This window comes from Coregonus lavaretus (genome assembly GCF_964263955.1).
Source record: "Coregonus lavaretus genome assembly, chromosome: 2".
In the NCBI taxonomy this organism is placed as follows: Eukaryota; Metazoa; Chordata; class Actinopteri; order Salmoniformes; family Salmonidae; genus Coregonus; species Coregonus lavaretus.
The window spans coordinates 63,908,390-63,932,413 of record NC_139989.1 but is presented as its reverse complement, the minus strand read 5'-3'; the positions used below and the strand labels follow the sequence as shown (position 1 = coordinate 63,932,413).

Sequence of the window (24,024 nt, the reverse complement as noted above, 5' to 3'; positions counted from 1 at the left end):
GGGGCGTGGCCATGGGCGTGGTGGGAGCGTGGCCATGGGCGTGGTGGGAGCGTAGCCATGGACGTGACCATGGACGTGACCATGGGCGTGACCATGGGCGTGACCATGGGCGTGGCCACTGGTGCGGTTGCCGACTGGACATTTTAGAGGCCCTCCTGTTGGCCGCATTGTCAAAATGTGCAGTTTTAAAGCTAATTTCCTTAAATTCTACACAAGTTGCCATGGCTTATGCTATCTGAGTGACTCAAACATTATAACAAAATCAATGGGGGCCCCATGCCATCACAAAAATACTCCTGAATGCATCATTTGTAAAATGTGTTATTCTCCCTGACTTTCTAGTTTTTATTTTGGTGATTGTTATTTAAAAATTATATAGGTCCATTATCTTTTCTACATATTTTAGATCTGGTTTTAGTCGTTTAAGCTTACACTGAAAAGTGTTTTACATCCTGAAGCTTTGACACCTTAGGGATGGTGCCAGGTTTCCTCCTTTCCTCACATACAGTACTGTATGGATCAGAACCAGTCCCAGCGGTCCAGATGAATGGTTGTTACAACAGGGACAGGGGAAAGTAGTCCACAGCGGACAGGAATTAGATCAAATATTTCATATTGTTTAAATACAATTACAGTACAAACAATATCATACAATTTCATTTTCTCACTGTGAAACAATTACTAGGGTTGATCAGCTAAAAAGTACTCAGCTAATCCCCCACTTGGTGCTGGATAATTCTTCTTACTTTTGATATTACTACATACTTTGGAGATTGCTTCTTGTAATTACTGTGAAATGATTCAGACTACATCCAGATTGACACTCTTGCCTGTTTTCTGCCCCATTTCAACACCGTTACAGAAGGACAGTTGAGGTCGGAGGACATACTGTGTGTCCTGGATTGATGATCTTTGAGTCTGTCTGTGTCTGTCTGTCTTGTCCTGTCTTGTCCTGTCTTGTCTGTCGTTGAGGGCTTAGACGGACCTGATTGATGGGCTGGGGCTGGGTGGTTGAGTGGGGTTCAGAGGGTTGGCCTGGCACTGTGGCATTCCTGTCCCGTCCCAGACAGACCTGGGTTCAAATACGATTTGAAATAATTTCAAAAATACTTTGGCTGTGCTTGATTGAGCTTGTCTGTCTTAATGGAACCAATAGAATAACCGTGCAGACTCTACCCATCTGGCACTCCAGGCAGGCTAAAGCAAACGCTTAAAACTATTTGAGAAGATTTGAAATAGTATTTGAACCCAGGTCTGGTCCCAGCTGGCCCAGCCAGAGTACATTCCAGCCCAGGCGGGCTACATTGAGAGGCAGTGTACCGGAAGTGATTGGGGTTCAGCAGAGAGAGACTGGACGTGCCAATGGCTGCATCCCAAATCACACCATATTGCCTTTATATGGGCTCTGGTTAAAAGTAGTGCACTACGTAGGGAATAGGGTGCCATTTGGGACATATATACAGTACTGTATGGAAGAAGAAAAAAAAGTATGCACTCTGGATAAGAGCGTCTGCTAAATGACTAAAATGTCAATGTAAATGTACTGCCTCCCTCCACAGCCCCCTCCCTTACAGCCATGACCCCCCCACCTCCCTTACAGCCTAGAGAAAGGTAAAGTTTAAAATGAAATAAGTTTGCTAATATGCGTGATTGTTGATGGGACAATTGATAGCTACAACATTTAAAGTAGTAGTATTCGTTTTAAGGGTAATATTTTTTTTAAATAACTGTGGTGCACATTAATAAATGTATCTTTCAATTTATCGTTATCGTGATAATTTAGTCAACTTATCACCTACCCCAAACCTTTGTGTGTGTGCCCTCCTCTCCCCTAAACCTGCTGGCCTGTCTTGGAACCGACCCAGAGGATTTGGGGAAATGGCACACTACAGACTCCCTCAACCTCCTCTACCCCTACTACCTCCTCCTATACCCCCTCTTCCTCCTCTACCCTTCTACCACCTCTACTTCTACCTCCACTACCTCTATCCACTACCCCTCTACCTCCTCCTCTACCTCCTCCTCTACCCCCTCTACCCTCCTCCTCTACCCTCTACCCTCCTCCTCTACCCCCTACCTCTACCTCCTCCTCTACCTCCTCCTCTACCCCCTCTACCTCCTCCTCTACCCCCTCTACCTCCTCCACTACCCCCTCTACCTCCTCCACTACCTCCTCCTCTACCCCCTCCTCTACCTCCTCCTCTACTTCCTCTACCTCCTCCTATACCCCCTCTACCTTTACCTCCTCCATCTCCCCTCCCCCTCTCCCTCTCCTCTACCTCCTCCACTGCTCCACACAAGCCACCATTGTTCCTAGTGCAGGCAGGCAGAGAGCAGCAGTTAGGCTTATCCCAAATGGCATCATATTCCCTATATAGTGCACTACTTTAGACCAGTGCACAATATAGAGAATAGGTTGCCATTTGGGGCGCACCCTTGCAGACCAAGGCAGAGCATGCCATGCCAACACAGCACAGCCCTGCTGGAATAACACAACACACACTGGTTGACTTAACATGCAAACCCAGTGCCAGCTCTCTCTAAAACTCTGCTCTTAAAATCACAGACTAAAATGACTGTTTTCTCTCTCTCTCTCTCTCCTCCCTCCCTCTGTCCTCCTCTTCCTCCTCCCAGCCACCTCTTCCTCCCCTCGCCGTGCCGCATCAGACATGGAGCAGGCCCGCCCCCAGACCAGCGGGGAGGAGGAGCTACAACTGCAGCTGGCTCTGGCCATGAGCCGAGAGGAGAGTGAAAAGGTGATACACACACATACGCTCATGGGTATGCACACACACACACACACACACACACACACTCATGGGTATGCACACACACACACACACACACACACACACACACACACACACACACACACACACTGAACAAGAGGCACTGACACTCTGACTACATGCAGTGTGAGAATGTTGTGAATGTGGCTGCCTCCCTCCCACTCATACGCACTCTCCTGCAGAGCTCCCCCCCCCCCCCCCCGTCTCTCTCTCCCTCTCTCTCTGTCCTCTAAGTGTCATCCATTTCACTGAGCCTTTAATAGAAACCAATATCATCCCTCTCTCCTTGTGATGCGATCTATAACACAGATCTGGCCAATCAAAGACACTGATACTCAGAGTTGGCCGCCGATCTGGCCAATTACAGAGAGCGATGCTGCAGAGAATGATCCGCCGGCAGCTGTGCTGAGTGAATGAGTGACTCGACTGGACAAGATGGAGCCATTCGTCCACTGTTAGATAGCCTGGTATTGATCCACTGTTAGCTAGCCTGTTATTGATGGCACTGAATGGCCTTTGTGTCTCTGTATTACTGTATTGTTAGATGGTGATCCTTTTATAAAACACACAAACTCTTAGCTCCTTTTATAAAACACACAAACTCTTAGCTCCTTTTATAAAACACACAAACTCTTAGCTCCTTTTGTAAAGCACACACAAACTCTTAGCTCCTTTTGTAAAACACACACACTCTTAGCTCCTTTTGTAAAACACACACAAACTATTAGCTCCTTTTGTAAAACACACAAACTCTTAGCTCCTTTTGTAAAACACACACACTCTTAGCTCCTTTTGTAAAACACACACAAACTCTTAGCTCCTTTTGTAAAACACACAAACTATTAGCTCCTTTTGTAAAACACACATACTATTAGCTCCTTTTGTAAAACACACAAACTCTTAGCTCCTTTTGTAAAACACACAAACTCTTAGCTCCTTTTGTAAAACACACACAAACTCTTAGATCTTTTTGTAAAACACACACAAACTCTTAGCTCCTTTTGTAAAACACACACAAACTCTTAGCTCCTTTTGTAAAACACACAAACTCTTAGCTCCTTTTGTAAAACACACACAAACTCTTAGATCTTTTTGTAAAACACACAAACTCTTAGATATTTTTGTAAAGCACACAAACTCTTAGCTCCTTTTGTAAAACACACAAACTCTTAGCTCCTTTTGTAAAACACACACAAACTCTTAGATCTTTTTGTAAAGCACACAAACTCTTAGCTCCTTTTGTAAAACACACACAAACTCTTAGCTCCTTTTGTAAAACACACAAACTCTTAGATCTTTTTGTAAAACACACACTAACTAATCATTGACTAACATTATAAGCGGAATTTCCAGTTGTTAGTCCAACTCCTAACACGAAGCTGTTCAACTACTGGCCGTCGAGAGACAAATGATTTCAGGTTCTCTTTTCTACCTGTTAATTCATCAATTCATGTCATTTATTGACCAGAGTCCACTCACCTGGTGTCCCTGATCCCTGGTTAGAAATAATAAAAACCAGAAGTGTTTTGACTGCAGTTAGCCGTACTAATAACACGCCCCCCTTTAACACTCCAGCCTGCTCCCCCGGTGGACATTGATGAACAGACCCAGCTCCAGATCGCTATGAGCCTCAGCGAGGAGGAAGCTCAGAAGGTACTGCTGAGATGTAGGGAGTCATTCCCTCTAGCCTCTGCATCCTCAACCCTAACTGGGGTTGCAAAAAATCCAGAAACATTCCCAAAATTCCCAGGTTTTCCAGAAATCCCGGTTGGAGATTTCTCTCCCTCTATATTCCCTCCTGATTCTGGGAATCATTCAACTGGGATTTCTAGGAAACTAGGGAATTTCAGGAAAGTTACCTGAACTTTGCAATGCTAAACCTAACCAAACCATTTTACCTCCTGCTGCTATACTGAAGCAAGCTCTCTCTCTTAGACCTGTGGGTAAAATGAACTTTGACCCTGGTTCCTGAACAGCCAAGCAGCTTGTTGTGCTGCACCTTTTCCCTCGTCACAGATTGGATAAGGCTGCATCCTTCTGTTTCCACTAACCAATAGCACCATCTCCCTCTCTCTTTAGACCAATGGTATGAGATCCCGCCCTCTGACCCTCTGACCTCTTCTGGTGTACACACCAATCCCTGTCTTGGGGAGGGGCAAAGAGACGTCATCCTTTGTCCTGATTGGTTGTCTGTGAACACTCATAATTCTATAGGTTCTAGAGTGGCTTGCCTTCCATGCAATGTATCAACAACGGTGGCGTTCCAGGTCGTCATTTATCAACAATGGTGGCGTTCCAGGTCGTCTTTTATCAACAACGGTGGCGTTCCAGGTCGTCTTTTTTTGCATGTCTCAGCAACCACATGGTGTGATACAGCGTTGTTCTGAGATTCGCGGTGCGTCTGTAAAAAAAAACTAAAAGACAACCTGGAAATGCACCAATGTGAATATCATGGCAGGTTAGGAAGTGTGTTTTTTTTATTTGTCCACCAACGACTGATCTGTATTTCCCTCCTCCTCCACACACCCATTTGGCTCCCTTCTAGCCGGCCCCGCCTCCTCCGGTTGCCTTGGATATGGATGAAGAGACACAGCTCCGGATCGCCCTGAGCCTGAGCAAAGAGGAGCACCAGCAGGTAGCGCCCCCTGGCCCTGGGTGTCACTGGCCAAGACCCACATGGCACCCTACACACTACCTAGTGCACTGCGTGATAGTGGCCTGGTGGAACCAGCCTGATCCCCCTGCCAGCTCACATTCTGGTGTAGTGAAACAGAAACGTGAGTGAGTGCAGCGGTCAGACTGCTTGACCAGGCCAGCCACAAAGGTTTCAGGCCCAAAGTAGTGCACTACACAGGGACGAGGTTTGGCCCACTGAGAGGGGAATGGGGGAGCATGTTCTCTCCCCCTGAGCCCCCTGTGTTTTGTGTCTTGTGTCTAACCCCTTCTGGTCCTTCAGCTCAGCACTGCTCAACACCTCTCTTTCTTTCCTTCCTTCCTCCTGTCTGGCTGCTCATCCCCCCATCCTCAATGTTTTACACTCTAGACTGGGAACTCACTCTGCTTCTCTAGACTGGGAACTCACTCTGCTTCTCTAGACTGGGAACTCACTCTGCTTCTCTAGACTGGGAACTCACTCACTCTGCTTCTCTAGACTGGGAACTCACTCTGCTTCTCTTGCTCCACTGGCTCTCTCTCTCTCTCTCTCTCTCTCTCTCCCTGGCTCTCTCTCTCTCTCTCTCTCTCCCTCCCTCTCTCTCTCGCTGTCTCTCTCTCTCTCTCTCGCTGTCTCTCTCTCTCTCTCGCTGTCTCTCTCTCGCTGTCTCTCTCTCTCTCTCTCGCTGTCTCTCTCTCTCGCTGTCTCTCTCTCTCGCTGTCTCTCTCTCTCTCTCTCTCTCTCTCTCGCTGTCTCTCTCTCTCTCGCTGTCTCTCTCTCTCTCTCGCTCTCTCTCGCTGTCTCTCTCTCTCTCGCTGTCTCTCTCTCTCTCTCGCTGTCTCTCTCTCTCTCGCTGTCTCTCTCTCTCTCGCTGTCTCTCTCTCTCTCGCTGTCTCTGTCTCTCTCTCTCTCTCTCGCTGTCTCTCTCTCTCTCTCTCTCTGTCTCTCTCTCTCTGTCTCTCTCTCTCGCTGTCTCTCTCTCTCGCTGTCTCTCTCTCTCGCTGTCTCTCTCTCTCGCTGTCTCTCTCTCTCGCTGTCTCTCTCTCTCGCTGTCTCTCTCTCTCTCGCTGTCTCTCTCTCTCTCGCTGTCTCTCTCTCTCTCGCTGTCTCTCTCTCTCTCGCTGTCTCTCTCTCTCTCGCTGTCTCTCTCTCTCTCGCTGTCTCTCTCTCTCTCTCTCTCTCTCTCTCGCTGTCTCTCTCTCTCTCGCTGTCTCTCTCTCTCTCTCGCTGTCTCTCTCTCGCTGTCTCTCTCTCTCTCTCGCTGTCTCTCTCTCTCTCGCTGTCTCTCTCTCTCTCGCTGTCTCTGTCTCTCTCTCTCTCTCTCGCTGTCTCTCTCTCTCTCTCTCTCTGTCTCTCTCTCTCTCTCGCTGTCTCTCTCTCTCGCTGTCTCTCTCTCTCGCTGTCTCTCTCTCTCGCTGTCTCTCTCTCTCGCTGTCTCTCTCTCTCGCTGTCTCTCTCTCTCTCGCTGTCTCTCTCTCTCTCGCTGTCTCTCTCTCTCTCGCTGTCTCTCTCTCTCTCGCTGTCTCTCTCTCTCTCGCTGTCTCTCGCTGTCTCTCTCTCTCTCTCTCTCTCTCTCTCTCTGCCTCTCTCTCTCTCTCTCTCTGCCTCTCTGCCTCTCTGCCTCTCTCTCTCTCTCTCGCTGTCTCTCTCTCTCTCGCTGTCTCTCTCTCTCTCGCTGTCTCTCTCTCTCTCTCTCTCTCTCTCTCTCTCTCTCTCTGCCTCTCTCTCTCTCTCTCTCTGCCTCTCTGCCTCTCTCTCTCTCTGCCTCTCTGCCTCTCTGTCTCTCTCTCGCTGTCTCTCTCTCTCTCTCTCTCTCTCTGCCTCTCTCTGCCTCTCTCTGCCCCTCTCTCTCTCTCTCTGCCAGGGTGGCACAATGGAAGCAGTTACTCACTGAGTGACTTGTGCTTGACTGCTCTCCTCTCTGACCGGAGTAGACTCTCTGTCTCCGTCTGTCTCTCTGATGCCTTCTCTTCCTTCTCACATGTCTTGTCCAGCTTCTAGACATGTGTTGTTGTTGTGTGACCATGCATGTGTTGTGTCTATGTGTATGTCTGACTATGTGTGAGTCAGTACATGGAGTCAGTACATGGAGTCAGTACATGGAGTCAGTATGTGAGAATCAGTGATGCCGTTCCTACTCGCATGTCATGTCATGTCCAGTTAGTAGACGTGTTGTTGCTGTGGTTCAGTAGTCTGTTGTCCAACCATGCATTTCTGTTATTGTGTCTGTTTCTCTGAGTTAGTACTGTGACTGTTTCTCTGAGTTAGTACTGTGACTGTGTGTAAAGACTGTCTACGTTCCAAATGGCACCCTATATAGTGCACTACTTTAGACCAGAACCCTATTCCCTATATAGTGCACTACTTTAGACCAGAACCCTATTCCCTATATAGTAAACTACTTTAGACCAGAACCCTATTCCCTACATAGTGCACTACTTTAGACCAGAACCCTATTCCCTATATAGTGCACTACTTTTCACCAGAGTCAAAGCACTACATTTGTTCCCTATGTAGTGCCCTATGGGTCCTGGTCCCATAGTGCACTATATATGAAAATAGAGTGCCATTTGGGATTCGGCCAGTGTGTGTGTGTGTGTGTTAGAATCAGTGAGCTTGTCTCCGAGCCCTGTCATGCCCTAACAGCGTCCATGCGTCTGTGTGTGTGTGTGTGTTGCCAGGAGCAACAGAGTCGCCAAGGAGACGAGTCGTTGCTCCAGAAAGCTCTTGAAGAGAGCAAACGGGAGGCGGCGTCTGGTGGAATTGGGGTAGGGAGAGTTAACACACCGTACTACTCTATGTAACCTAGAGTATATAATGTAGGAACAGTTAACACACCGTACTACTCTATGTAACCTAGAGTATATAATGTAGGAACAGTTAACACACCGTACTACTCTATGTAACCTAGAGTATATAATGTAGGAACAGTTAACACACCGTACTACTCTATGTAACCTAGAGTATATAATGTAGGAACAGTTAACACACCGTACTACTCTATGTAACCTAGAGTATATAATGTAGGAACAGTTAACACACCGTACTACTCTATGTAACCTAGAGTATATAATGTAGGAACAGTTAACACACCGTACTACTCTATGTAACCTAGAGTGTAGGAACAGTTAACACACCGTACTACTCTATGTAACCTAGAGTATATAATGTATATCCTATAACGCCTATGACTATCTTATAACTCCTATGACTATCCTATAACGCCTATGACTATCCACCTATCCTATAACTGCTATGACTATCCTATAACTCCTATGACTATCCACCTATCCTATAACGCCTATGACTATCCACCTATCCTATAACTATCCACCTATCCTAACTCTTATGACTATCCTATAACTCCTATGACTATCCTATAACTCCTATGACTATCCTCCTATCCTATAACTCATATGACTATCCTATAACTCCTATGACTATCCACCTATCCTATAACTCCTATGACTATCCTATAACCCCTATGACTATCCTCCTATCCTATAACTCCATCCTCCTATCCTATAACTCCTATGACTATCCACCTATCCTATAACTCCTATGACTATCCACCTATCTTATAACTCCTATGACTATCCTCCTATCCTATAACTCCTATGACTATCCTCCTATCCTATAACTCCTATGACTATCCTATAACTCCTATGACTATCCACCTATCTTATAACTCCTATGACTATCCACCTATCCTATAACTCCTATGACTATCCACCTATCTTATAACTCATATGACTATCCTCCTATCCTATAACTCCTATGACTATCCTCCTATCCTATAACTCCTATCACTATCCTATAACTCATGACTATCCACCTATCCTATAACTCCTATGACTATAACTCCTATGACTTTCCACCTATCCTATAACCCATATGACTATCCCCATATATGCTATAACTATCCTCCTATCCTATAACTATCCTGTAACTCCTATGACTATCCACCTATACTATAACTCCTATGACTATCCTATAACTCCTATGACTACCCTCCTATCCTATAACTCATGACTATCCTCCTATCCTATAACTCCTATGACTATCCTATAACTCCTATGACTATATCCTCATATCCTATAACTCCTATGACTATCCACCTATCCTATAACTCCTATGACTATCCACCTATCTTATAACTCCTATGACTATCCACCTATCCTATAACGCCTATGACTATCCACCTATCCTATAACTATCCACCTATCCTAACTCTTATGACTATCCTATAACTCCTATGACTATCCTATAACTCCTATGACTATCCTCCTATCCTATAACTCATATGACTATCCTATAACTCCTATGACTATCCACCTATCCTATAACTCCTATGACTATCCTATAACCCCTATGACTATCCTCCTATCCTATAACTCCATCCTCCTATCCTATAACTCCTATGACTATCCACCTATCCTATAACTCCTATGACTATCCACCTATCTTATAACTCCTATGACTATCCTCCTATCCTATAACTCCTATGACTATCCTCCTATCCTATAACTCCTATGACTATCCTATAACTCCTATGACTATCCACCTATCTTATAACTCCTATGACTATCCACCTATCCTATAACTCCTATGACTATCCACCTATCTTATAACTCATATGACTATCCTCCTATCCTATAACTCCTATGACTATCCTCCTATCCTATAACTCCTATCACTATCCTATAACTCATGACTATCCACCTATCCTATAACTCCTATGACTATAACTCCTATGACTTTCCACCTATCCTATAACCCATATGACTATCCCCATATATGCTATAACTATCCTCCTATCCTATAACTATCCTGTAACTCCTATGACTATCCACCTATACTATAACTCCTATGACTATCCTATAACTCCTATGACTACCCTCCTATCCTATAACTCATGACTATCCTCCTATCCTATAACTCCTATGACTATCCTATAACTCCTATGACTATATCCTCATATCCTATAACTCCTATGACTATCCACCTATCCTATAACTCCTATGACTATCCACCTATCTTATAACTCATATGACTATCCTCCTATCCTATAACACCTATGACTATCCTCCTATCCTATAACTCCTATGACTATCCTATAACTCCTATGACTATCCACCTATCTTATAACTCCTATGACTATCCACCTATCCTATAACTCCTATGACTATCCTCCTATCCTATAACTCCTATGACTATCCTCCTATCCTATAACTCCTTTGACTATCCTATAACTCCATCCTCCTATCCTATAACTCCTATGACTATCCACCTATCCTATAACTCCTATGACTATCCACCTATCTTATAACTCCTATGACTATCCTCCTATCCTATAACTCATATGACTATCCTCCTATCCTATAACTCCTATAACTATCCTATAACTCCTATGACTATCCACCTATCTTATAACTCCTATGACTATCCTCCTATCCTATAACTCCTATGACTATCCTCCTATCCTATAACTCCTATGACTATCCTCCTATCCTATAACTCCTATGACTATCCTATAACTCCTATGACTATCCACCTATCTTATAACTCCTATGACTATCCTCCTATCCTATAACTCCTATGACTATCCTCCTATCCTATAACTCCTTTGACTATATCCACCTATCCTATAACTCCTTTGACTATCCACCTATCTTATAACTCCTATGACTATCCTATAACTCCTATGACTATATCCACCTATCTTATAACTCCTATGACTATCCACCTATCTTATAACTCCTATGACTATAACTATAAGGCCCTGCAACAGACTAGCGTCCTGTCCAGGGGGTGTATTTGTACATCACGCTGCCTCACGCTACAGAAACAGGACACAGGCTCCTGCTCTATGGGCCGCTCTGACTCCGACAAGACTTACCTATTTAATGATTAGAACCTGTTTCTTCTTTCTCTGTGGATAGTCTGCCATGATGGACCTGGTGGAGGTGTTTGCTGTGTCGTCTGAGGTGCCTCCTAGTTCTAGCGCCAACCCCTGGGACCTGCCAGGGGGGAACATCCGCACCCCTCTCCACCACCCCCTCCCCCAGGCCCAGGCTGCTGCTGGGGCTGGTCACCTGCCTGGGGCTGGGGCAGCCTCCGACCCCTGGGACTCACTGGGTAAGAGCTGCTCCAAGCCTCTAAAGAGCTCTAACTCTTAACAGCCGGTCCCAATTCACTCCCTAACCCTTCAACCTTGGCCCTACCCCTTCCTCCGATCTGAAGGGTCTGGATCATAGACATGTATTGGTCTGGATATGTATACACAGTGTAGTTAGGACCAGGGGAAGGGATAGAACCAGGGGGAAGGGATAGGACCAGGGGGAAGGGATAGGACCAGGGGGAAGGGATAGGACCAGGGGGAAAGGATAGGACCAGGGGGAAGGGATAGAACCAGGGGGAAAGGATAGGACCAGGGGGAAAGGTTAGGACCAGGGGGAAAGGATAGGACCAGGGGGAAAGGATAGGACCAGGGGGAAAGGATAGGACCAGGGGGAAGGGATAGGACCAGGGGGAAGGGATAGGACCAGGGGGAAGGGATAGGACCAGGGGGAAGGGATAGGACCAGGGGGAAAGGATAGGACCAGGGGGAAGGGATAGGACCAGGGGGAAGGGATAGAGAGTGAATTGGGACTGTATCCTCATTATACTGCACTGTCTGCCCTCAGTCAGCACTGACTCATTAATACAGTTACAGTCTACTGTCTGTCCTCAGTCAGCACTGACTCATTAATACAGTTACAGTCTACTGTCTGCCCTCAGTCAGCACTGACTCATTAATACAGTTACAGTCTACTGTCTGTCCTCAGTCAGCACTGACTCATTAATACAGTTACAGTCTACTGTCTGCCCTCAGTCAGCACTGACTCATTAATACAGTTACAGTCTACTGTCTGTCCTCAGTCAGCACTGACTCATTAATACAGTTACAGTCCGTCCTCAGTCAGCACTGACTCATTAATACAGTTACAGTCTACTGTCTGCCCTCCAGCATTATCCCAGCATTATCTCTCTCTCTCGCTCGCTATCTCTGCTCACCACTTATACTGTACTGTCTGCCCTCCAGCATTATCTCTCTCTCTGCTCACCACTCGTACTGTACTGTCTGCCCTCCAGCATTATCTCGCTCTCTGCTCACCACTCATACGGTACTGTAGGCCAATAACATTATCTCTCTCTCTGCTCACCACTCATACTGTACTGTAGGCCAATAACATTATCTCTCTCTCTGCTCACCACTCATACGGTACTGTAGGCCAATAACATTATCTCTCTCTCTGCTCACCACTCATACTGTAGGTCAATAACATTATCTCTCTCTCTGCTCACCACTCATACTGTAGGCCAATAACATTATCTCTCTCTCTGCTCACCACTCATACTGTACTGTAGGCCAATAGCCCAAATCAATTGATTACATAATGTGTTCCAGGCTCTGGTAGTTATTCTCTTACCAATACACACCCTCATATAAAAGAAAACTGTGAAACAGTTTGCAAATAATGTTAATAAAGCTTTGTGTAACTCTAATGGAATGTTTATGATCTGCTTATAGACGTGTAATAATGTAAATCCTTACCCTGTCCTGTTACTGCAGTGGAGGCTCGCTCCACTCCCCCTGTGATAGAGTCTCCCTGGATGGTTCCTCCCACCTCCAGTAGCTCCGCCCCTCCTTGGGAGCGTAGCCGGTCCCCTCCGGACCCCTGGGAGAACCCGGGGGTAGCAGACCCATTCTCTGTCCCAGCTGTTCTTCGAACTGGCAGCCCTACAGGTGACTGGCTATCTCTGGCTCCCTATGGCTAAACATGCACACACACACACACACACACACACACACTCACACTCACACTCACACACAGAGACACACAGAGACACAGACACACAGACACAGAGACACACACACACACACAGAGACACACACACACACACACAGAGACACAGACACACACACACACAGAGACACAGACACACAGAGACACACACACACAGAGACACAGACTCACAGAGACACACACACAGAGAGACACACACACACAGAGACACACACACACAGAGACACACACACACAGAGACACACACACACACACAGAGACACACACACACACACAGAGACACACACACACACACACACACAGAGACACACGCACAGAGACACACGCACAGAGACACACGCACAGAGACACACACACAGAGACACACACACAGAGACACACAGAGACACACACACACACACAGAGACACACACACACACACACAGAGAGACACACACACACAGAGACACACACACAGAGACACACACACACACACAGACACACACACAGACACAGACACACACACAGACACTGACACACACACACAGACACACACACCTGCTACCTTTTGTTTAACACATTTCTATGTATCATGTAACAACATGTAACATACAGTGAGGGAAAAAAGTATTTGATCCCCTGCTGATTTTGTACGTTTGCCCACTGACAAAGAAATTATCAGTCTATAATTTTAATGGTAGGTTTATTTGAACAGTGAGAGACAGAATAACAACAACAAAATACAGAAAAACGCATGTCAAAAATGTTATAAATTGATTTGCATTTTAATGAGGGAAATAAGTATTTGACCCCCTCTCAATCAGAAAGATTTCTGGCTCCCAGGTGTCTTTTATACAGGTAACGAGCTAAGATTAGGAGCACACTCTTAAAGGGAGTGCTCCTAATCTCAGTTTGTTACCTGTATAAAAGACAGCTGTCCACAGAAGCAATCAATCTGATTCCAAACTCTCCACCATGGCCAAGACCAAAGAGCTATCCAAGAATGTCAGGGACAAGATTGTAGACCTACACAAGGCTGGAATGGGCTACAAGACCATCGCCAAGCAGCTTGGTGAGAAGGTGACAACAGTTGGTGCGATTATTCGCAAATGGAAGAAACACAAAATAACTGTCAATCTCCCTCGGCCTGGGGCTCCATGCAAGATCTCACCTCGTGGAGTTGCAATGGTCATGAGAACGCCCAGAACGGGAGGATCTTGTCAATGATCTCAAGGCAGCTGGGACCATAGTCACCAAGAAAACAATTGGTAACACACTACGCCGTGAAGGACTGAAATCCTGCAGCACCCGCAAGGTCCCCCTGCTCAAGAAAGCACATATACAGGCCCGTCTGAAGTTTGCCAATGAACATCTGAATGATTCAGAGGAGAACTGGGTGAAAATGTTGTGGTCAGATGAGACCAAAATCGAGCTCTTTGGCATCAACTCAACTCGCCGTGTTTGGAGGAGGAGGAATGCTGCCTATGACCCCAAGAACACCATCCCCACCGACAAACATGGAGGTGGAAACATTATGCTTTGGGGATGTTTTTCTGCTAAGGAGACAGGACAACTTCACCGCATCAAAGGGACGATGGACGGGGCCATGTACCGTCAAATCTCGGGTGAGAACCTCCTTCCCTCAGCCAGGGCATTGAAAATGGGTCGTGGATGAGTATTCCAGCATGACAATGACCCAAAACACACGGCCAAGGCAGCAAAGGAGTGGCTAAGGAAGAAGCACATTAAGGTCCTGGAGTGGCCTAGCCAGTCTCCAGACCTTAATCCCATAGAAAATCTGTGGAGGGAGCTGAAGGTTCGAGTTGCCAAACGTCAGCCTCGAAACCTTAATGACTTGGAGAAGATCTGCAAAGAGGAGTGGGACAAAATCCCTCCTGAGATGTGTGCAAACCTGGTGGCCAACTACAAGAAACGTCTGACCTCTGTGATTGCCAACAAGGGTTTTGCCACCAAGTACTAAGTCATGTTTTGCAGAGGGGTCAAATACTTATTCCCCTCATTAAAATGCAAATCAATTTATAATATTTTTGACATGCGTTTTTCTGGAATTTTGTTGTTGTTGTTATTTTGTCTCTCACTGTTCAAATAAACCTACCATTAAAATTATAGACTGATCATGTCTTTGTCAGTGGGCAAACGTACAAAATCAGCAGGGGATCAAATACTTTTTTCCTTCACTGCATGTATGTACGGGTAGAAGCATACATTTCTAAACATATTTGAACATTTAAACATATTTGTACTCTCCATTAGATGGTGACCTGTTTGACGAGGCGATGGACGGAGGTCATTTCAGCCTGAACAGTCGTGGTGAGGGTGAGGGCAGCCCGGAGCTGTTTGATCTGTCTCGTTTAGTGGACAGTCTGGGGGTCCCCAGCCCTCGGACCTGCCGGACCCCTGAATCCTTCCTGGGGCCCACAGGGGCCTCCCTGGTCAATCTGGACAGCCTGATACCAGCCAACCCCCCAGCCAAAACCAAGAACCCCTTCCTCTCAGGTGAACACAGCCAACCATACCATGTACCCCATCCAAAAGTGCTACTCAGTCACTTACTCAGATCTGGGGCAATTACAGCTTGAAGTTTGCTCTTTTGGGACTATTCCATTGATCCTATCGTAGCTTACTGGGCAAACTTAATAATCAAGTGCAGGTAAAGTATTTAAACATTTAATGTGTAATGGTTAAAAGTGCTTCTACTGACTCTCTCTCTCTCTCTCTCTCTCTACCTCTCTCCCTCTGTCTCTCTCCCCAACCTCTCTCTACCCCCCTCTCTCTCTTCCCCTATCTCCTTCCCCCCTCCAGGTCTGAGTGCTCCATCTCCCCTCAACCCGTTCCAGAGTGAACAGCCTCGTCTCACTCTGAATCAGATGCGTCCCAGCTCCACGTCCCCCGTCCCCCCCTCCGGTCCTCCCTCCCTGCCCTACAGTGCTTCTCTGCCCCTGCCCTCCAGCCACCAGCCGGCCAGCCTTCCCTCCTCCCTCACCCAGCCCACCCAGGGAGCCCTGGACATACCTGGGCTGCCACAGCCCCTGCTACCCCTCTCATCCATCTTGTCTCTGGGAGACCAGCACAGTCAGAACCCCTTCCTATGATGCCTGTCCAGCTGAACTGGACAGAACCCCGTAACAGGGAAGGTGGACCAACACCAACGTCTGCCATGTGCAGTAGATCACCTGATGGAGGAGGAAGGAGAGGTAGAAAGAGAGAGAACAGAACTTGTTTAGGTCTATAGTAACCTGATCCTGATACATACAGGCCTATGCCCAAGCTCATCCTTCGCTGTAGTAAGCACAGTGGGTGAAGACATTTTGATGCTAAAGTACTTAGCAATACTTTACAAAGCGAGTGTGTAAGCACTAACCTATTCTCAGATCTGTTCGTGCCCTCTTTCCAACTATGGTCATTGGCTATACAACACAAACAGATCTGGGACCAGGTTAGTTAACTGCTTTTCCAACTGCTTCCTACCTAGTCACATGCCCCGCCCACTCTGCTGCATACTTTAGTTTGATTGGCTCCTCAATGTTGCTCCTGATCCAGCACTGAACTGATTGTACACCAGATATGCCTGCTTATCTCTCCGATCGACGGACCACAATGCACTGGGACAGGACGCCCACTGTTCCGCCGCACTGCTCTATGCTGATTGGTTGGTCCGCTCTCTGGACTGCTTTCATTGGTCGGCTCTTTCTCTCCTATTATGTCTCCCATGATGCCCCAGGGGATAACTCGGACAAGTCTTTTCAGGAGGATGTAACGTTACAGAATGCTCAGATAGAAATGTATCATATAGAACAGATATGATTGTCTGCCAGATAGAATAAGGGAAGTGTGTCAGCTCTATTCAATCTATTTCTGTCTGCAAACGTTCAGTATGTTTCCCAGCACAGACTGCAACTCTTGCTTTCTGAGAACGGACAGAGAACATGCCACACCGGTGATGAGACGCCAGACAACCCACATCCATATAATGACCACTCAGTTTTAAGTTTCCTTTTTGTTGCATTAGGCCTAGTAAGACTCACTCAGAGTGAGTTCTTGTGTAATGGTGGTTTTCTGTTGGAATGGAACAGTGTTGATGGTGAGAAAGATTCTAATGTAGTTTGATTGTATTGTAGTGGACTGGAGTGGGATTCCTTTGGGGGATAACTGAATGAAATCTGCTTTTCAAGGGACCGGAATAACTGCAGGATTCACTACAGGGGCAAATCCTAACGCTCTCGCTTCAAGTTGAATTTTGCATTGATGTCAATGGGAGAAGTGGAAATTCAATTGCAGTGGAAGTTAGAATTCGACCCTATAAGCAAGGCAACATATTAGAAGAATGTTGAATTGAAATCATGATTTTTTTTATTCTCATTGCTTGTGAAACACTGATTGTCATCATCAAATATAAGGGTATAATTAACTAATAACACCTTGGATTGGCATTCATTCATATTTTATAGCTTTTATTTCATGATCATTTTTGATCAATATTATATTTCTTGACTTGTTGTTTTGATACCATTCAACCGGTTTACATCTGTTAATACATGACTGTGTATATATAGGCCTAGCCCTAGATTGTAATATCAAACATTTTATTATGTAATGTTTCTACATATTGAATGCTTAGAAAAGCACAATCTTTGAAGGGTTGACTTTTGTACACCATGTTTATCTGCCCCCTGGATGCCAAACATCTGTATAACAGTTACTGTATTTCCACTGTCATCCATCATTTCCCCATATCAATGAATCCAGCATAGTAAGGCTACATCGAGGACACTACTCCAGTATAGTAAGGCTACATCGAGGACACTACTCCAGCATAGTTAGGCTACATCGAGGACACTACTCCAGTATAGTTAGGCTACATCGAGGACACTACTCCAGTATAGTTAGGCTACATCGAGGACACTACTCCAGTATAGTTAGGCTACATCGAGGACACTACTCCACACATGATTATGCATTTCCCCGTTTGAAAATTCTTGAACCAAATGATATACAGTGGGGGAAAAAAGTATTTAGTCAGCCACCAATTGTGCAAGTTCTCCCACTTAAAAAGATGAGAGAGGCCTGTAATTTTCATCATAGGTACACGTCAACTATGACAGACAAATTGAGAATTTTTTTTCCTGAAAATGACATTGTAGGATTTTTTATGAATTTATTTGCAAATTATGGTGGAAAATAAGTATTTGGTCACCTACAAACAAGCAAGATTTCTGGCTCTCACAGACCTGTAACTTCTTTAAGAGGCTCCTCTGTCCTCCACTCGTTACCTGTATTAATGGCACATGTTTGAACTTGTTATCAGTATAAAAGACACCTGTCCACAACCTCAAACAGTCACACTCCAAACTCCACTATGGCCAAGACCAAAGAGCTGTCAAAGGACACCAGAAACAAAATTGTAGACTTGCACCAGGCTGGGAAGACTGAATCTGCAATAGGTAAGCAGCTTGGTTTGAAGAAATCAACTGTGGGAGCAATTATTAGGAAATGGAAGACATACAAGACCACTGATAATCTCCCTCGATCTGGGGCTCCACGCAAGATCTCACCCCGTGGGGTCAAAATGATCACAAGAACTGTGAGCAAAAATCCCAGAACCACACGGGGGGACCTAGTGAATGACCTGCAGAGAGCTGGGACCAAAGTAACAAAGCCTACCATCAGTAACACACTACGCCGCCAGGGACTCAAATCCTGCAGTGCCAGACGTGTCCCCCTGCTTAAGCCAGTACATGTCCAGGCCCGTCTGAAGTTTGCTAGAGTGCATTTGGATGATCCAGAAGAGGATTGGGAGAATGTCATATGGTCAGATGAAACCAAAATATAACTTTTTGGTAAAAACTCAACTCGTTGTGTTTGGAGGACAAAGAATGCTGAGTTGCATCCAATGAACACCATACCTACTGTGAAGCATGGGGGTGGAAACATCATGCTTTGGGGCTGTTTTTCTGCAAAGGGACCAGGACGACTGATCCGTGTAAAGGAAAGAATGAATGGGGCCATGTATCGTGAGATTTTGAGTGAAAACCTCCTTCCATCAGCAAGGGCATTGAAGATGAAACGTGGCTGGGTCTTTCAGCATGACAACGAAGGAGCGGCTTCGTAAGAAGCATTTCAAGGTCCTGGAGTGGCCTAGCCAGTCTCCAGATCTCAACCCCATAGAAAATATTTGGAGGGAGTTGAAAGTCCGTGTTGCCCAGCGACAGCCCCAAAACATCACTGCTCTAGAGGAGATCTGCATGGAGGAATGGGCCAAAATACCAGCAACAGTGTGTGAAAACCTTGTGAAGACTTACAGAAAACGTTTGACCTGTGTCATTGCCAACAAAGGGTATATAACAAAGCATTGAGAAACTTTTGTTATTGACCAAATACTTATTTTCCACCATAATTTGCAAATAAATTCATAAAAAATCCTACAATGTGATTTTCTGGAAAAAAAATTCTCATTTCGTCTGTCATAGTGGACGTGTACCTATGATGAAAATTACAGGCCTCTCTCATCTTTTTAAGTGGGAGAACTTGCACAATTGGTGGCTAACTAAATACTTTTTTCCCCCACTGTAACAGTGTTCTCCCTCAGCCTTTAAAAAACAAATCCTGGTAGATACAGTATCTATACAGAGTGTTGGCAATAAATACAGGGATGATATTCCAGCTGTAAGAGCATTAATATCCCGCCTCCTCAAGAAGACGTGATCCCATGTGAATGACGGCATCATTCTTGGTGTGACAACTGAGGGGGGACGAGCTCCGACTGAGAAAATCGTTTTGAACGGTCATCCAACTTAGAATTCCAACTCGGGAACTTGGGCCTCTTTCTAGTGCTCCGACTTTCCGACCTGAAGATCACTGACGTCATGATATGACCTCGTATTTTTCCCAGCTGTCTTGAAAGCACCAGTAATGAGGAACTGCTTCCTGAAAGGAAGATGCTTCTATGACATCAGTCAGCCAGCCAGTCAGTCAGTCAGTCAGTTAGGGGTGGAGTCCAGCCAGGCCAACACCTCCTGGAGCCCCTGGCCGGATCGAGCGCTCAGTTCCAGGGTTGTGATTGGCTGGGTGGCAGAGGCGATGATGTCATCCATCCTGAACAGTGACATCATCTCTACGAGACTCATGGTACAAGGGAGGTCCCTGGAGGAAGGGCGGGTGGAGAAAGGGTTAGAAATTTGCAGAGGGAGGGAGAGGCACTGTTGATCACTTATGCAAAGGAGGTGAATAAAGCTAATCTCTACTAGACTCATGGTACAATAGAGATCCTGAGAAGAAGGGTGGAGAATCAGTCAGGAACGTTGCAGGGAGGGAGAGAAACTGTCTGTTTGGGAAAAAAGCATTTAAAGTGGGAGTATATTGGGAGGAATTAGATACGTCTGTTTCGTAGCCAGGGGTCTGTCTAGTAAGGTGCAATGTTGCAAAACATTCAGATAGAACTGTATTGTGCTGAATAAACCTGATTGTCTGTCATGTAGAAAATAGGGGATTATGTCACATCTATTCATTACATTTCTATCTGGAACTTTCTGAATGTTTCACCTATAAAATACACTGATCTTGTCCAGAGAATTTGTAGTGTCTGTGTTACTACAAGACCTCTTGTTGAAGATAACCAGGACAGAGGCTGTGTGGAGAGGTTCAGCAGAGAGGACAGACAGGAGCTGGATACAGGAGGACGAGATCTGGGTGGTGTTGGCAGAGTCCACCATGAACTATATAGAGGACAAACAACAATTATTTTATTTTAAATCATTCATGCCTGCAGTTGACACGCCTGAAATTATGCAGAATGCACAGATGATCTCCCAGTTTTACATTTACGTCATTTAGCAGACGCTCTTATCCAGAGCGACTTACAAATTGGTGCATTCACCCTATAGCCAGTGGGATAACCACTTTACTTTTTTTTTTTTTTTATAGGGGGGGGGGGGGGGGGGTAGAAGGATTACTTTATCCTATCCTTTCCCAGTTCAGTGGGCTGATGGTCTACCATGTATTGCAGTGATATTAGCCTATTCAAACCTCTGGTTGATCTCTATTTTTGATCAGAGGAGCTTTGCTTATTAATCATATAGAAATATTTACTATTTTTGCATTAAACTTCACAATCAATGTATTATGTGTACAAAGTATTATTGAGATCATTCCAAGCACTTACAATGAATTATTCCCAAATTGAGAGAAACGTCTTCCTATATAGGAGTCATGACGTGGTTCTCATGCTACTGCTATCTTGGACCAGGGCTCTCTTGCTAAAGAGATTTGATCTCAATTGGACAAACCTGAATCCATAAAAGGTTTAATTTATAAAATGTCTATGGACAATAACAGAGGAGCATTCAGTGTAGGTAGTATCTGGACCAGATTGCCTGCCTGCCTGCCTCCCTCCCCCAGCTCTCACACTGTCATCATCTTCTTCTTTAGAGTAGATATATTAACTCGACTTATACACTGTATGGATGTGGTTCTGGACTCACGATGACAGAGGAGCAGTCCGTATAGTAGCTGGGCCAGATAGGTCCCATACAGCCTCCCAGCTCTCTCACGGTCACCCTCTTCCTCTTCAGAGTCAGGTCTGTCAGGTTGGTGCCCACCTGTAATAGAGGGATACATAATAGTAGTCTAGAATATTCCTTTTCTGTTTTAAAGACACCCTCGAATGGTGACTGACGCAACAATCACTGTGGTGAATACTGAATGGACTCACCGTAGGTAGAGTAACAGGGGGTTCCCCTAAATCAGTTGTCCCATCTCTCAAACTGAGCTGTGAATCGTCTGTTAAGGGTGATTAAATAGACACTGTGACGTTAGCGGTTGTTATTTATGAGACAGGATGGCATGGAAATGTCCTCTGAAGATACATGTTGGAGTGAGACATGGGCTGCGTCTTCTCAATAGTCAACAGCGGCCCCCTCTTCCGGTCTCCTCTCCTTCATTTGCACTGATATTAAAACATAGGATAAGTGAGAAGAAGAATATGGTGGATGTGTATTGGAAAACTGTAATCAGACTCCAAGCAGATGAAGAAGAGGATACGAGGAAAGGAAGCCAAAACATTATTGAGATGCAGCCATGGTCATAATTGCTAACGTTAGCTAGCTAGCTTATTATCTTGCTTGCTTGCTACATTAATCTCAATGATGGCTAGTTTGAAAGGATATTCTGTAAACGTTTCAAGAGCAGCGTCTTTCCAACACCGGTCGCACCGAGCAGCAAACACATTACTTTATCCTATCCTTTCCCAGTTCAGTGGGCTGATGGTCTACCATGTATTGCAGTGATATTAGCCTATTCAAACCTCTGGTTGATCTCTATTTTTGATCAGAGGAGCTTTGCTTATTAATCATATAGAAATATTTACTATTTTTGCATTAAACTTCACAATCAATGTATTATGTGTACAAAGTATTATTGAGATCATTCCAAGCACTTACAATGAATTATTCCCAAATTGAGAGAAACGTCTTCCTATATAGGAGTCATGACGTGGTTCTCATGCTACTGCTATCTTGGACCAGGGCTCTCTTGCTAAAGAGATTTGATCTCAATTGGACAAACCTGAATCCATAAAAGGTTTAATTTATAAAATGTCTATGGACAATAACAGAGGAGCATTCAGTGTAGGTAGTATCTGGACCAGATTGCCTGCCTGCCTGCCTCCCTCCCCCAGCTCTCACACTGTCATCATCTTCTTCTTTAGAGTAGATATATTAACTCGACTTATACACTGTATGGATGTGGTTCTGGACTCACGATGACAGAGGAGCAGTCCGTATAGTAGCTGGGCCAGATAGGTCCCATACAGCCTCCCAGCTCTCTCACGGTCACCCTCTTCCTCTTCAGAGTCAGGTCTGTCAGGTTGGTGCCCACCTGTAATAGAGGGATACATAATAGTAGTCTAGAATATTCCTTTTCTGTTTTAAAGACACCCTCGAATGGTGACTGACGCAACAATCACTGTGGTGAATACTGAATGGACTCACCGTAGGTAGAGTAACAGGGGGTTCCCCTAAATCAGTTGTCCCATCTCTCAAACTGAGCTGTGAATCGTCTGTTAAGGGTGATTAAATAGACACTGTGACGTTAGCGGTTGTTATTTATGAGACAGGATGGCATGGAAATGTCCTCTGAAGATACATGTTGGAGTGAGACATGGGCTGCGTCTTCTCAATAGTCAACAGCGGCCCCCTCTTCCGGTCTCCTCTCCTTCATTTGCACTGATATTAAAACATAGGATAAGTGAGAAGAAGAATATGGTGGATGTGTATTGGAAAACTGTAATCAGACTCCAAGCAGATGAAGAAGAGGATACGAGGAAAGGAAGCCAAAACATTATTGAGATGCAGCCATGGTCATAATTGCTAACGTTAGCTAGCTAGCTTATTATCTTGCTTGCTTGCTACATTAATCTCAATGATGGCTAGTTTGAAAGGATATTCTGTAAACGTTTCAAGAGCAGCGTCTTTCCAACACCGGTCGCACCGAGCAGCAAACACATTTCGTAAAATCCAACAAAGACTTCATCCGTATCAAACTTTTCGAGACTAGTTAGCTAGCAAGCAAGCCTCTCCAGCTTCCTTTGACACCATTGCGACGCTCATATGATCAACTATGATTGCACAAATAAGAAGTAAATCATTGCAAATCCAGTTTCCCATTAGTCGTTTCATTGCCGACTGACCCGGAACCAAAACATTTAATCACTTCCTTTCCTTCGAAAACAAGCCACGCC

The 24,024-nt window shown here is 45.3% G+C and overlaps 2 protein-coding genes across 2 annotated transcripts in view; one reads left to right on the top strand and one right to left on the bottom strand.

The window, feature by feature from the left end:
• LOC311103407 (epsin-3-like) overlaps positions 1-17,714 on the top strand; it is a 49,155-nt gene extending 31,441 nt beyond the window's left edge. The window contains exons 8-15 of the mRNA XM_084144975.1: positions 2,635-2,756; positions 4,365-4,442; positions 5,335-5,424; positions 8,124-8,210; positions 11,385-11,580; positions 13,058-13,231; positions 15,546-15,788; positions 16,095-17,714. Coding sequence (XP_084001101.1) covers positions 2,635-2,756; positions 4,365-4,442; positions 5,335-5,424; positions 8,124-8,210; positions 11,385-11,580; positions 13,058-13,231; positions 15,546-15,788; positions 16,095-16,384 — 1,280 coding nt within the window. The 3' untranslated portion in view covers positions 16,385-17,714. The remainder of the gene's footprint in view (positions 1-2,634; positions 2,757-4,364; positions 4,443-5,334; positions 5,425-8,123; positions 8,211-11,384; positions 11,581-13,057; positions 13,232-15,545; positions 15,789-16,094) is intronic.
• Positions 17,715-19,793: 2,079 nt separating this feature from the next.
• On the bottom strand, positions 19,794-23,873 carry LOC311103418 (ADP-ribosylation factor-like protein 16). The gene is made up of 5 exons (XM_084144985.1): positions 23,730-23,873; positions 23,276-23,334; positions 23,046-23,162; positions 20,889-21,004; positions 19,794-20,432 (listed from the first exon to the last, which is right to left on the bottom strand). The coding sequence occupies exons 1-5, from the start codon at positions 23,788-23,790 to the stop codon at positions 20,270-20,272; spliced, it is 516 nt and encodes a 171-aa protein (XP_084001111.1). The 5' UTR covers positions 23,791-23,873; the 3' UTR covers positions 19,794-20,269.
• Positions 23,874-24,024: the final 151 nt, after the last annotated feature.